We start from the raw sequence: 14,418 nt of genomic DNA on the forward strand, positions 1-14,418 counted from the left end.
AATTAACAGCTGTCTTTGGCTTCATTTTTCACCTTAGTCAGTTGTTTGTATATCCTCCTGGCCTTCTCTTTGGCTTCGTTTCGCTGCTGTGTGTGCTTTAACTTTCTCCAATTACTTTCACACTTGCATTTTTTTACAGCAAACCTATGACTCCACAGCCCATCATGCCCTCGTTTTCTCTGTAGAAAATAGCAAAATGGTGACTTATTTTTCAGCATTGCATACAGCTGCCTACCAAGTAGGAATTTGTTTGGCTCCCTGTTAAATTCAAGAGTACCGTTCTGCAAGACAGCATCAAAAGAGAGGTTTCTTCTTAGTTTTAAATGTATAAAGCTGTTGTCTGAGAGTATTTCTGTCCAGCTGTCTGCCACCATGAAGGCTTGTCTTCCAAAAATTTTGAAATTGCTTTGGTACCTGTCTTAATGCTAAAATAGCCTGGGAGAGGGCAGGGACGGCTATGCAGTTGGTAGCAGTATGTAAGAAACATGCCTCCTCCTCCGGGCACAAGAGCAGAAGGAAGAATACAGAACAAAACAAAAACCATTATGCTGCTCCAATTTTAAACATTTAATAGTGCACTTATTGAGTATATTCTGTACAGACATCTATAGCAAGTTAAACATTTTCCTTTCTCTCATGTAGATCGTAGTCATGTAAAGCACATTTACAATAGAAAACATACTTGAGGTACAAAAACCCAAAAAGAATATCTGAGGTATAAATACAGGTATATTTTAAATAATCTTTATCATGCTTTATCTATGTTTGACAGTACACTGTGGGCAAGTATACATGTTTACAATAGAATGGTATGTACAACATACAATTTTACAAATTCAAAAGTGTTTGATGTAGAAGAATATACAAGGTTTTCCTACACATGAGGAACACTGTTACTGGAAGTACTACTACATTATTTGCCGTAATAAAAAAATCTTCATCAAAAAGCTTAAAATAATACTGACAATGGTAACAAAGTCTCAGTCAAAATTCCATCTTGCAACTCATTCATACCCTAGCCACAAAATACATTTATCACTTAATACTGCACCTCAAAAGCAATCTTTACCTTTACAGTAAAACCTACAGAAAGACCTTTCCAGAGGACCTCAAGACCTCCTACAGTTCATACACATTGATTCTCAAGGAGGGGGGGGGGGGATACCCCAAAGGGTTTAAACCCGACAAAACCCCACCCTTCTCTCTGCCCCCAAATATAACTCTCCAAATTGCTCACATCCAGGTTCTGTTCGTGTTAACGTGCAGCTTTTAGGGAAACGGGAAAAGGAGAGAGAGAAAGGGAGAGAGCTTGTGCAGCTCTTCCTAGCTGCCTCACCCCACCTGCTGCTGCAGGAGTCCTGCCACCTCCCAGCACTGCAACTCCAGTGTTGACTTTTTCTTCTTGAATGGTTAGAATACAGTAAAATATATAAAAGTTCATTAAAACACTTACAGTTAATGCAGGTAGGAGTAAAAGCAACAGATTTTTTTTGGCAAATTAATAATTGACGTTACTGGCTCTCTGCTATTGCATAGACGTTTTATTTCTAAGCTGCTATGCTGCTCAAAAGTATATTTACTTAAGATTGCTATAGAATTGCTAATCACTCCTGAAAGATCATCTGGATAAGGAGTGGACAGTAATCGGAGCAAGCCTCTTGTAACATCTGCTTGGAGTTTTTAACAAGGTTAGAGCTGAGAAGATGCAGAAATGGCACATGGGAAGGATGGCTACTCCTGGTCCACAGGGGAGTCCCATTCTAGGTTGAACTGTATCTAGCATACTAAAATCCATTCTGGTTGCCTATCAGTGTACCAGACACATTTCAAGTTCGACTTCTGCTATCCTTTCAACCATTAACACACATTCACACTTTAATCTCTGTGCAAACCTTTCTCTGCTTATCTCAGTGAGAACACATTGAAGAGTACCAACTATTCCAGTGGATACACCAGTCCCTCAACACACTAACAAATAAAATGAGTATGTACATAAAGCTAAGTATTTCACATGGGAATGATGAGCTTTCACCATATTTCATAATATATTTTGCATTTAAAGAATTTTGCTTCTCAGAAGCAATTCAAACCATCTAATAGTACTTTTCTCTTTTTCTTCCTTTTTTTTTTTTTTTTTTTTTTTTGCACAGTCCTCCTATGTATTCCAGTCGAGGCCTACACTATAGACCTTACACAGACAGGAAGCAGCTTTAAAGTGTATGTTATGGCCACAGTCCTATAGTAATGCTCAATATCAAGTCCTTATGCTGTCATCCCTTCACGACGTGACTTGCAGATGGTACACTAGTCTGGTCTGCATCGGACAAGCCTCTGTTTTGGGTAAGTCTACGTTGCTGAAGTGTGGAGCACATGGCTGTTCCTCTTCAGTAGTCACCTGGATTTTACTTCCTTGCTCTCGAGACTCTGATGACTGAAAGAGTCTCGTATCTTAACAACTTCAGATGCACACAAGTGTCCAAAAGACTTGGTGTACCATTCTGGCATGTGACCCCTGATGCATGGAGAAAAAGTAATCATGAAGTAGGTACCGGTAACTTTGCATGCATTTTCTTAGTCATAATCAAATACCTATCTAGCTGGTTAAATGCCTGACTAGGAAATCTTATTACTGCTTATGGCTCAGCTCAGCCTTACTAATATAATACACAGACTTGCTCAAAACCCAAGTTTGTGGCAGTGAGGAAGTTAAGACAAGTTTTGTGAGAATTTGGCTCTCTTCACTACATTTATAATAAATAACATGTTCTTGCATCCAAATACATCTGTCAGAGGAAAAGGCGGGATTATATACCAATAGGTATGGTGGAGCCCATACTGGAGGCTTCTAGTGCAACAAACCACACCTACTGTTAGCTACGCACTGAAGCCAATTTTCTGTGACATCTCAGGGCCTGCCTGCAAGCCTTTGAGAAGTATGTACTACTGGCCAAGATAAAGCCTGTTGAACCATCTAAATTTTGTGCTGACTACACAGAAACTATACAAGAACAGTTACCACTGCAAAAGCACAAAGTGGAAATTCATACCTTAAATCAATTCTGCACATGTAGGTAAGTTTAGATTTTCCTGACCCGCAGGGCTCAATCAGATACCTAGACAGAAGCACATTGACTCTGACACCTGCCACTGGAGCACGGTCATGGTCCACTGAGGTTGCTAGAAGCACACAAGCTCCTTTGGGGAAGTTTGTCCTCCATGTTCTAAGAAAAAAAAAAAAGACTTTTTTTTTCTTATCTTTGACAAACAGTAATTCAAACATTTAATAAGACTTCAAATTATGCACAGATAGATATCTACCTACACAACTTATATTACACAGAAATTGTAGGCAAGTTGCTATATGTGTGGGATATAAACATTACTGCATATAAAAGTCTTACCTTAAGACTACGAAGTCCCTGGCTGGGTGAGGTGCCATGCTGTTCTGGACATACTGGTATATATCTGTCTGGCTATCCAAGGGTTCAATTACTTTTGAATCTATAAGATCTTCATCCCAGAGATGCTGCTCTTTAAGTAAACGATTCAAAACATCCTCTGGCGTAGCTGGGATTTCAATGGTAGTTTTCCATAACCGGAGAGGGGGACCTTCACATACCTGGGGAAAATCAGGACAGAGTCCTCAGTTATACTTTTCCTTACACTTTCTTTTCCTTTCTGTTTTAGTGTTGGCCAAATACAGCAAATTAAATACGCACACATATATGTATATACTGTACTAAGCTTGTTGTAAGCTAGGTTTGTTTTCCTAACAGCCAAAGGCATCTGCATGCTGACTTCCAAATTATTTTTCAGTTACACTTACCTTCTCCAGATGGGACACTATTAAATCATGATGCTACAGAAAAATATCCTAATTTTCCAAGTTTATTTTAAAAAACCAAACACTTCTCCCTGTGCTAGCTCTGAGCTGTGGAACTTAAAGAGCGGAGAAATGTCTTTCCAACTGCCTGCACAGTGACAGGGCTTGGAGGCTTCGCTCAGCCTGTCAAGACTTTGCACATGTAAGAGAAAACATGTAAACACAATACAGCGAACATTCCTGGGTTGGATAAACAGAACACAAATCAGTGCACGTTAGCCGACTACTGCTGAAAGATATGTTGTTTTTAGACAGCGTGAACCTACATCAAAAGATTAAGGTTTTTTTTTTCTTAAATGTATCTGCAAAATAAAGGGGTGCATTGAACCTTCTGTAATACCATATGTCAAAAGCCTGCTTATATTAGAGAAGATGAGCTAAACCCCAGAGCTGTGGCATGAGTGACAGGGTGCATACCTTCTTGTACGCCAGCTCTGCTTGCTCTGAGGTGGAGCAACTGACCCAGCCTTTAAACTTCTCCTTCATTTCTTTGAGCAAGTCGTCCACGCAGTCCTGGAGGTAGCAGTGGTAGTCAGAGGGCTCGGCGGTGCTGCTGCCGCCCCGGAGCTCCTCCAGGCTGAGGGGACGCAGGTCCTGCTCCGTGTATGAGTTCCGGCCCCTGCTCATTTCTTCGGGTATCTGAGGGGTAACAAGGGTGAAATCATCCTCTTACAGCTCTCTCCCCACATCACAGAGTTAGTCTAGCAGCTTGATAACCACAGAAAGATGGGTACACTAGTTTTGTAAGTGATGGGATGCGTATATGTCAGGTCAAGCACATAATATGAAGAAATGCCAAAATTAAGTTTGTGACTTTCATTTCACTCAGATTAGTCTCTCATTTAGGGGGTGTCTTATTTTTTTCTGTGGAGTATTCCTCTTTGCTACACAACTCAGATCCATTCCCACAGCACAGTTTATCCTGCAGACTAAAGGAAGGAGGGATCAGTTGTCAGCCGCAAGAAAAGAGACAGACATGTCTTCAGCTGAGGGTTCTGAAAAGATTTGATGACAGTGAGGAAAACCAGGACTCAAGAATTGTCTGTTCCTCTATCCCAGGCCCTAGAGGAAGCATACTTCCTACAGATCCTTCAACCTATGGTTTGACAGTGTCACGTTCCAGGACACTTCTGTGGCCTAGTCTTGCTAACTCTTGGGAATTTAAGTATAAAACAATCTCTGAAATTCCTAGAAGTAGCTTTTTGCTTTGCAATTAGACCTGATGTTCACAGACCCTCATGGCCGCACCATAAAAGCTTGAAAACATTTCAAATGCAGCTTGGATATAACAAAAATGTCCCAAACCCCACAATTGCCTCATGGCTTTTGAGCACCAGTGCTAACAAAACATCTCCCTTTTCTTCTGGCACCAATTCTAACTCAGGTACGCACCCAGATCGCGATGCGAAGTTTTTTAAAAAGCTACTTATCATGTATTAAACTTTATTAAAATAAAGAGACATTCCTAGCTTTCCATTATACAGCAGATCTAAGCCACATCAGCCAATAATCCACTCAGTTTTGCAAACAGGTGTTTTACCTGAAAAAGCTTCTTGCATTCAGCGATCATATGAGCTAGCCCTTGGGTTGCAGCCAGATTTTCATTTAGGTCTTTCTGATCGGGTTTTCCCAGGCTTGGTTTTCTTTGCATCACCCTTCACAGGGGAAAAGAGCACACACACACACATCCAGTTATTTAACGCAGAGCAAGAGAGATGCCTGGTAAGAAAACAGTAGGATTCCCAAATACGCTGGTGATTTACAGCGGTGCTGCCTGGGACCAAATCTTGGCATGGTGTTACCAACTTCTCTCACTGCTTTCTCTAAACTTTTTCTTTGGAATCCCGCCTCCTTTTTCCCTTCTTAAGAACTTGCTTATATTTTAAGAAATCTCTAACAAAAGGTAGGATCCCGTAACTGTCCTACACCCTGTGCCCTCTGAGGTGTCACAGTTGGTAGGGTCAATGCTAGACCGTGCCTGTTGCACATCGCCAATAGCTGTGGTTCAGGACCAGCAGCAACGAACCCTGCTCCCCAGAGACGTACCTTGGAGAAGAATTCTCTCTTTTGAGAGTGTTTAAGTGGAAGAGGGAAGGTGCTAAGCAGACAGCCAGGTTTGTTGGTGTCATCTGGTTTTCCTTCACTGCAGCTGTGACATCACTCAGGAAATAGAGAAGAATCTGGAGGACCTCCCTGTTCTCATCGGGTAAAAGCATAATGGCAGCCTTGATAGCCTGGAGACGCTGATCCTTCGGCACATCTGCATAATATTAGTAATTCTCTCATCAGCCCATTGATTTTCCACACACACAGCATGAATACATCCCAAAGCAAACTCCAGCTTCAAATATTTGACTTGAGTTTGAAGTGATTTCCTTCAGGATGCATACCACTCATAGGAAACATGAAGGAATTTTTTTTTAACCCACTAGTTTAACTACCCTCAGCTATTTCCTGCCTCACAAGACATGCAAGCAAGAAGAAGTTGCGCCTAGGCCAGAGTTAATTTTAGATTTAATTTCAACAGCTACATGCTCCCGCAGATGCACTAAAATGACAGAAGCCTGGAGTCAGGCAGTGAACAAGCAAACACAGTCCAGCCAATTTAGAAATTCTTTGGCTTTCAAAGAAATTCAAAACACGAATGCATTTTAGAATAGGTGAATTAATTAAATAAATTGGCTAGCAAACCTTTTCAACAATGATGTCATAAAATACCCAGAAAGTGCTTTACCAAACACAGAGGGTTGCTTTATTGAGCAGATCATTCAAAGTCATGCAGTGGAAAAAGAAAGTCAACGCTGTGAAGCCCCATACCATTAAACAGCTCCTTGGTTACTAACAACAAACAGCCGTTAAAAAAATTTGATGTGTGTCTTTATATAAGGCCTTTTCCTTCAAACTTGAAGGGAACAAAAAATGAAATAAGCCAGACCAGATCTGCTTCTTATAAAGGGATTTCCAATAAGCCATCTCTGAAGACAACACCAGAGTCTGAGTCCTGGAGCATTTATATCGTCATTAGCACCACACCACCCTCACTGACATCTCATAACACATGTGGTGCTAACCAGATATTTAATTGGTATTTGCTTCGGGCTTCAGCAACTTCATAAGGCTAGCAGGCCAGTCTAGAAAGTAGTTTTAAGCAAAAATCCACTGTTTTCCACACTCTTCCCTCAATCAGCTCAAAGCACATTTAAGCCATGGGTGGACAATTCCAGTGCACATCCTGGTGCGTAACACCAAAGCAAAAGGAAATTTTGTCCTTTGCAGGGAAGCAAAATTTACAGCTACTTTAAGGCTCTTTGCTTTACACAGAGATAATACTTCCCGACCACCTCTGGGGATTCCTCAGACCTACCGCCTGTGAAAGAAAAGGAACAGATACTTCTGCAATGCTCTGCCAAACTTTTTCCGGCACTAAACCCACAAAGAGTTGCTGTTTAATATGCACGGAAGTGGAAAGTCTGAATAATTTTCTCCGTAAACCTTCTCGGGAATCCAAACACACAAAAAAATGCATGCACTGAAATAACATTATGTATGTTTTTATTTTAAACTGTCACCTCCACCTACAGAGCTCTGAGGGAAGTTCCTCTAACCTTTCTGGAAACTACCATCATAAGGAAGGCACAAAATACAGCAAAGACTCAAAACGTATTTCTGCAGTAAGTACTGTTGTAGCTGTTCTACCATGGGAAGAATACAAGTGGGGAGAGAGCTGGGGTGGTGTTAAGGAGAGAAACCACAGGATCAGTAAGGTGCCGATAGTACATAAATCAGTTTGGACCCCCATGAATATTTCAAAAAGCATTGGAGTTCTGGTCACCAAACATTAATTCATCTTTGGCCATTTTATAAAGTAAGAGCATTTCCAATGAAACAACGTTGAAGAAAACTTCTGAAAGATGTGCTGTTTGGAAAGATCCAGCACAAAATTACCATATATACAGAACTCAATTTATCTAGCTCACAAAAGTGAATGTCTCCCTTGTTGGAATTGAATCTGCCATCTCAGAAGGATTAATTATTTCTCTTCACGTGCATTGATAAACTCCATTTTTGATGCGACTTATTGTAAGCACTTACTGTTTAGGGGACCTATCAGTACAGTAGCTCTAAGTCAGTGACAGAAAAGCTTTCAACTTAAAGGTTTTTTTCAAAAGTTCTGGTGAAGGATAGAAGAATATGATGTACAAGAAAATAAAACTTTTTTTGGCAGCCTTGACAATCCCCCCAAAAGTCCCAAACTCTGTTTGTGTAGTGTTTGCACAGCTCCTCTACCTAGCCACATTACATGTGGCTTATTTTCAAACTGTAATATCAACTATGCTCAAAGAAGAAAGGAAACTTTACAGCAAGAGATGGAGGATTTGTATTTGCTCCCAAACTACAGAAAAAGGTGAAATGAAAAGAACTTGTACTATAAATTGCTATACAACTAGAACATAAAAAATCCATTCCTTATGAGGCAGCCTGAACTAAAGTGGGTGCTGGAGAAAGGCAAAAACCAACATATGCAACATGTGTAGAGCCCAGAGGAGAAGTATTAGAAAGTTCCACCCTTGCTAGACAAATGACCATTTGCCATCTGCTGTAGAAATCTTACTACTTACATTGGTATATTTGTAAGAAGGTCTCAGAGAGTTTGTTGGTCATGAGAGGCTCAGGGAGATCACGGAAGAATTGCTTTAACATGTCTGCTACATCATAGGCAGACTGGCCTTCGTAGTTGACACTGTCTGTTGAATTCTCGTTCATTTGACGCAAAGCCTGAATTCTTGATTTGACTCCAGATTTCCTAAAGAGTCCAACCTAAATATATATGGAAAGGCAAATACATTTACAGTGAGTCCAGCAAATCTGAAATGTAAGTATGCTCTTTAGCTTCTTACGTATGGGTTTAACTTCATGGAAAGCTTTCCCTGCATTAATTATCCATTTTGTCCTGTTTTGAGTCCATTTTTTTCAGTCTGACACAGCAACAATTACAATTAATGGGAGGCTGGGCTTTGGGTGGGATGAGTGTAGGGCACATGGGATGAGCGTACAGCAAAACACACCTGATCCAAGCAGTGGTTGCGGAGGTATCGCATGGCTTGCTGAATGCTCTGTGGAAGAGGCTGTCCTGTGCGCTGGACGTTGACTTGCAGCGGTACTCCAAATACGTTTCGGTCTTTATAATCTGGCACCTTTATCCTTTTCATAAATTTTGGTACTGCCCTATTTAAGCAAAGGGAATGACAAAATTAAATTAAACCTCTGTTGACCATTTATCTCTGTATTTTCAGTAATTCAGAAAGTCAGTGAAAATAAGTGAAGCACTTCAGCAGTATGAAAAGTAGAGACAGTATAAATTAGCAAATCCACTCAGGGCTGGGAAGGGGGAGAGGACAGAAAGCAGTTTCTGTAAGAGAAAGGCTTGACATTTGGGGCAGCATGCCGCCTGTAAGTATTAATGTGGTGCTACTCCATCAATATTAGCAGGACAAAAGCTACAGGGTAAAACTGCAGGGGCCAGATTGAATTGCAAAAGAGTCAAAATAAATCCTGCGGTCAGTGACCCCTTATAACACTACTTCTTTAGGTTTCGGGAAAGATGGGCATTTGAACAATGAGCTTTTGTATGTTTACTACTTGTTCTGCAAAGTCCTCAAACTGGGTCCACCACCCACCAGTGTGCATAACAGCAGGAAACTGATGTAATACATTTGAGTTTGTCAGCTAAAAACTTCAGTTCTATAAACAACCCCTTTGAGGGACCCCCCTCCTTGTCAGCCAGTGACTGTTGTTACCCCCACCTCCCACTCCAGTTTCAATGAGAGGCCTTTCCATCTGCTTATGACTCTGAGGGAAAAGTTACTAAATACAAAAGAATGATTTACCCCCAGGTCCCCAAGAGTATTGATTTCATAAAGGGAAAAAAGAAGCCATTAAAATGTGAAAATATTGAGATCATTTTCCTAAACAGGGAGAAAAGCTAATGTCTACTGCAACCACTAATAGGACACAGTAGCACTAGAAAACAGGGAGACCTATTTAATATTTTAATGTACAGTACAGCTATACAAACAGTGCATTAAATTTACAGCTGACTAATCTGTTACATAGTATAACAGAACCAATTTGTATTGCTGTATAGTTTAGTGCATTATTGATATATGTATGAATAATACTTGCTTTGTCAGAAAACATGCCAATGGAATGTGAAAAAACACATTGCGATCTCCACCGAGAATCTGAAGCATGCAGGGATAACTGGTCAATACTTATTTCTGTCTTTCAGAACAAACAACTTCTGTATTTAGAAAGGCTGACATAATAACAGCTTTTGAACAGGAGGTACTTTGATGCTGAAGCTAAATACTCTCTATGACTCCTGGGGAAGGGAGGAGGCTGGCCTGTGGTAGGGAGAAGAAAAATTTTACTGCGTCTTTTGCATCCTGAAGGTTACACGGGCTGCACTGCAGACACAATAATAAAAGAGCTTTCTATTTCATTCTTCTGACAAAAAACATTCAATTGGATTACAAACACCTGGCCACAGCAGAAATTGCTGCCTACATAAAACTCCATGGCTCTCCCAAGCTTTCTTCCCCCGCCCTCCATCTTTTTGCAAGCTAACTGGATTTACAGTGCATTAAAGAGGGGAGACAGATTTTGGCTAAAGAGACACCAGAACTAAAGGAAATTTACATTATTTAAGTACATAATTATATAGAGAAACTATATGCCAATACTCCAGAATAACTGAAGAAAAGCAAGCCTGTTAAGATCTACTGAGGTTTGTGCCACTTCTCAGTAACTGCCTCAATAACCAACTAGTCCTCCTTTTGCAATGGATAGTGGACATCTTCCTGCTCAGAAAGCTGGCCTGTACTTCATTGCTTTTGCTCCCTCACATCCCCCCTGTAAACATACTTATCAAGCCCAATAAGATTACACTTATGTAAAGGGTTAGTGATTTTAGCGCCATCTTGGGACACCACAAATCACTGTCAGCACAGGCTAGAGGAAGAAGTGCAAATATGGAAAAAGAGGGATGGACGGATTCATTGCATCTTTCCAAAAGTTGCTTAGGACAAGCACAACTGTCATGCTTGTATAGCTGGCCTGTCTACACATGGCACTGTGTCCTTACCAGCTGAAACCGTGCTTGTTGGAAGGTGTGTACTTCTCCAGGAGAGCCGTCAGCTTCAGGAGAGAGTACTTCTGCAGCAGGTTCATCTGTGCCACGGACTGGCAGTTGATCTGCAGTGATGCTGAGCTGAGGCTGGGACGGTGGGAGCTCTGAAAGCTATGCCACCTCAGCCTGTGCCTGCAGAGAAGATGGGGGACAGAGCAAGAACTGGTCACTGAAATGTCTCTGCAAGACACGTGCAAGAATTACCACAAATGTACTGCTGAGCTCCCTGCTCTCGGCAGCTGCTGTCTTCCGAGATTTCACAGGCATCACCCAGCACTGTCTCTGCCTCACCTGGCGCAATGCAGCATATGCAGGTGCTTCAGATGGGGAAGTGCACACTGAGCTGACCCACAGCTCAGCATTAACTACACAGTCTTGCCCTATCAGATATCCTCTGTGGGCTCCAACACCCTTTTTCAGAAGCCCCTTCAATACTAAGGCAGTGGGAATCAAAAAACTCTATTGAGGATAAACAGCCCAAACTCTTAAGATGGGAAAGGGGAACTAAGCACTTCTAAAAGTCCCATTAAGTTTATACAAGCAGCTGTAGGTGACTAAGTGACAGCAGAAACCAGGCCCTAAATGATCTGCTCCAGTTTTAAAGGAAAACTGGAAACAAAAGCTAGAAAGAATTCAACCTCTTGCTCTACTCACAATACAAAATACAGCCATCCATCCCATGGTAAAACTCCCAGCAGACACTGGGAGGACACTGGAACTCCCTCCGTCCCCCACTGTGCTACAGCAATCAAGAGAAAGTAAACAAACCTCATTTTCCCTGCAGATTTAATGCCCTAGCATGCCATTATGAAATAGCCTGCTACCGAAAAGTGCAATTTTTTGGAACAGTGTAAAAGTCAAGGCTTTTACTACCCACTGACAGAAACCAGACCATAAGTTACACTGGTTCTCCTCACCAACTTAAAAAGTGAATAATCTTACTTGATGTCGCTCTCCCTCCCCCATACCATTTCAGTTTGAAGAATTATCATCCCCCAAAATTGCCTTAACATTGCTCCTAACGCTGACTTGCTGAGCGGACTGCTTTTCAACGACAGCTCAGGCTGAGCATGCAAACATGCAGCTACGAAGTGTGGGAATCATTTCTCTAAAAGTCTTGCACAAATATTTCCCTTGCCTAGAACTGTTTTGGAAAGTGATGGGAACGAACAGCACGTGTGTGCTCGAATGGCCACAACTTCTATTGCACCTTAACCGAGTGTGGTGCAGCTACTGTCAAGCCACTTGGGCTGGAGGGGACCCCACCAGGGCCACCGCAAGTCCCAGCACTCGTGATCTCACCTGCTGGACCGTGTCAGTGATGCGCCCACCCCAGAGTCCCTCCTGTCCTGCATCCCTGTGGGCTCTTCTGTTTCATTCAGTGAATTCCCTGTACTGTCAAGGTCACTTGGTGTCGTTCGATCATTATCTACATCAAGGTGGATCTGCTTTGGAGAGGAAGGACAGGGGGAGATGGAGTCGAGTGCTGAATCAGAGTCCCCTTCGTCTGAGAACTTCTCTGACCACTGGTTTACTATTCTCTGCATCCCTTTGACATGGTACAGGATATCATCTAGTTCTGGGAATATGTCTTCATTTTCAAGGTCAGCGAGGTCGCTCGTACTGGAATACAGGATTGAGCCTGGCACGTTGTCATAAATACTCAGGCGGCTGCTCACTGAGCTGGAGGAGTTGCGCCTTTTCCCCATGCCCAGCTCTTTGGAGCTGTCACCGCTGTTTTCCCTTCGGAGGGTGAGATGGCCATGCCCATGGAAACTCCCTGTCCTCCAGTTCACAGAGGCGCTGCTTTCTGTTGGGGAGAAGTTGCCGTTGGAGAGTGCTTTGGGAAAAGTGCCAGGCTTGTGATCTTCAGGGATAAAAAACACAGTGTCTTCTGCAAAGCTTCCCCGGTTCTTGAAGTTCTGCTCCATCACATCGTTGAAAGTTGACTGGTTGAAGGGGTCGAAGCCTTCCAGGTACATGCCCACCCTTTTGTTGTACGCACTGAGGCTGCGTGTTCGCGTGACGGGACTGGGTGTGCTGACGGCACTGCTCGTCTCAGACTGACTACTGCTGCTGCTGGTCTGGGTGGAATTGGAGACACTCCTCTTTCGTACCATGGGGAGGCTGATGTGATTGCCGTTGAGGGCTGAAATCTCCACACAGTTAAGTTGTTTCAGTTTATCTTCATCCATGCCCTCCTGCAAGATGGGCCCACTAATAATAAGGCCAAGCTTTGAAGGAGCTTTGCTCTTGCCATGGTGAGAGCTCTTGATTTTCAGGCTCTCCATTCTCTTGAGCAGGCTCTTTGTTTTGGACTTGGCGTTCTTCTCATTGGCTTTTGTGTTGAAGCTGAAGCTACTCAGCTCCCTGGGCGAGGGCAGGCTGCTGAATGAGTCATCATTTGCTGCAAAATTGCTTGACGAACAAACGCTCACGACCGAGTTTGTCCTGGTGGTAGATGCCTCACTCTGCAGGGTTGGTTGGTGGCTGCTGGTGCTGCTGATGCTCAGAATAGAAGCCACCTCCTGGCGTTCACTGAGATCTGTTAGCACACTCTCACGGCTTGCCGCGTTGGTAAGGTGAGGAGCTTCTGGGGAGGGGGTATTCAAGTCCGGTTTTGGAGGAAACACATCAAACTCTTCGAGCCTTGACCACCTCTTGCTGTCCCTCTGAAAAGTCCATTTGCCACTTATTGCACAAGGTTCATCTTCATCCGAATCTTCACTCTGCAAAGAAGAAGAATCCTGAAAGAGCTGCTTGCAAACTGCCCAGACAGCAAAGGCAGTTGCATTTAAATACAATGCCCACTAAACTGCTCTAAGCATGACCTTGTTCTGACTGAATTTAAAGTGAAAACAGTCTTTTACTTCAGGGAGAGGAAGATTAGGCCATAAAGCCAATCACAGTAAAAGATAACATGGGACAGGCAATATATTTTAACAATTTTTAAATACAAAAGATACACACTTTGTAAAAAGAAACAAACAATACAATCTCCTTTAAGATGTCGTTTTCTACAAACTCTAGTATCCATAGACTTTTAATTAATTGGTCACAGTAGACAGCCCTCAGATCAATGGAAATTCCTGGCATGCATAAAATTTTAAACTAGAGTCAGTCAGGGGTTGGGGTCCTCTGGACTCTCTCCAAAGTTACACTCTGTTGATAGTGGCTGTGTGTTTATACTCCTCTTTGCAATTACAAGATGTTTCTCATATGTTCTGAATTGTAGTGGCTTAATTCCTTACCCATTCGGGAAGTCCGAACGGTCTCCTCACTGTGATTAATGAGACAGCAAAAGAAGCTCTTGCACTGCAAGAGTGTGATGCCTCGAGGCTTTTAC

The 14,418-nt window shown here is 42.4% G+C and overlaps 1 protein-coding gene across 6 annotated transcripts in view; it reads right to left on the minus strand.

Annotated features, from left to right (window-relative positions):
- Positions 1 to 552: 552 nt before the first annotated feature.
- DLC1 (DLC1 Rho GTPase activating protein) overlaps positions 553 to 14,418 on the minus strand; it is a 231,565-nt gene continuing 217,699 nt past the window's right edge. For all 6 annotated transcript variants that reach the window (XM_080385794.1, XM_080385795.1, XM_080385796.1 and 3 more), the window contains 10 exons: positions 12,375 to 13,801; positions 11,028 to 11,204; positions 8,950 to 9,109; positions 8,503 to 8,701; positions 5,930 to 6,143; positions 5,424 to 5,538; positions 4,301 to 4,522; positions 3,402 to 3,619; positions 3,048 to 3,221; positions 553 to 2,512 (listed from right to left, as the gene is read on the minus strand). In XM_080385794.1, the coding sequence (XP_080241920.1) occupies positions 2,392 to 2,512; positions 3,048 to 3,221; positions 3,402 to 3,619; positions 4,301 to 4,522; positions 5,424 to 5,538; positions 5,930 to 6,143; positions 8,503 to 8,701; positions 8,950 to 9,109; positions 11,028 to 11,204; positions 12,375 to 13,801 (3,027 nt within the window). In that variant the 3' untranslated portion in view covers positions 553 to 2,391. The remainder of the gene's footprint in view (positions 2,513 to 3,047; positions 3,222 to 3,401; positions 3,620 to 4,300; positions 4,523 to 5,423; positions 5,539 to 5,929; positions 6,144 to 8,502; positions 8,702 to 8,949; positions 9,110 to 11,027; positions 11,205 to 12,374; positions 13,802 to 14,418) is intronic.

Source organism: Falco punctatus, assembly GCF_963210335.1.
Source record: "Falco punctatus genome assembly, chromosome: 1".
NCBI classification, from domain to species: domain Eukaryota; kingdom Metazoa; phylum Chordata; class Aves; order Falconiformes; family Falconidae; genus Falco; species Falco punctatus.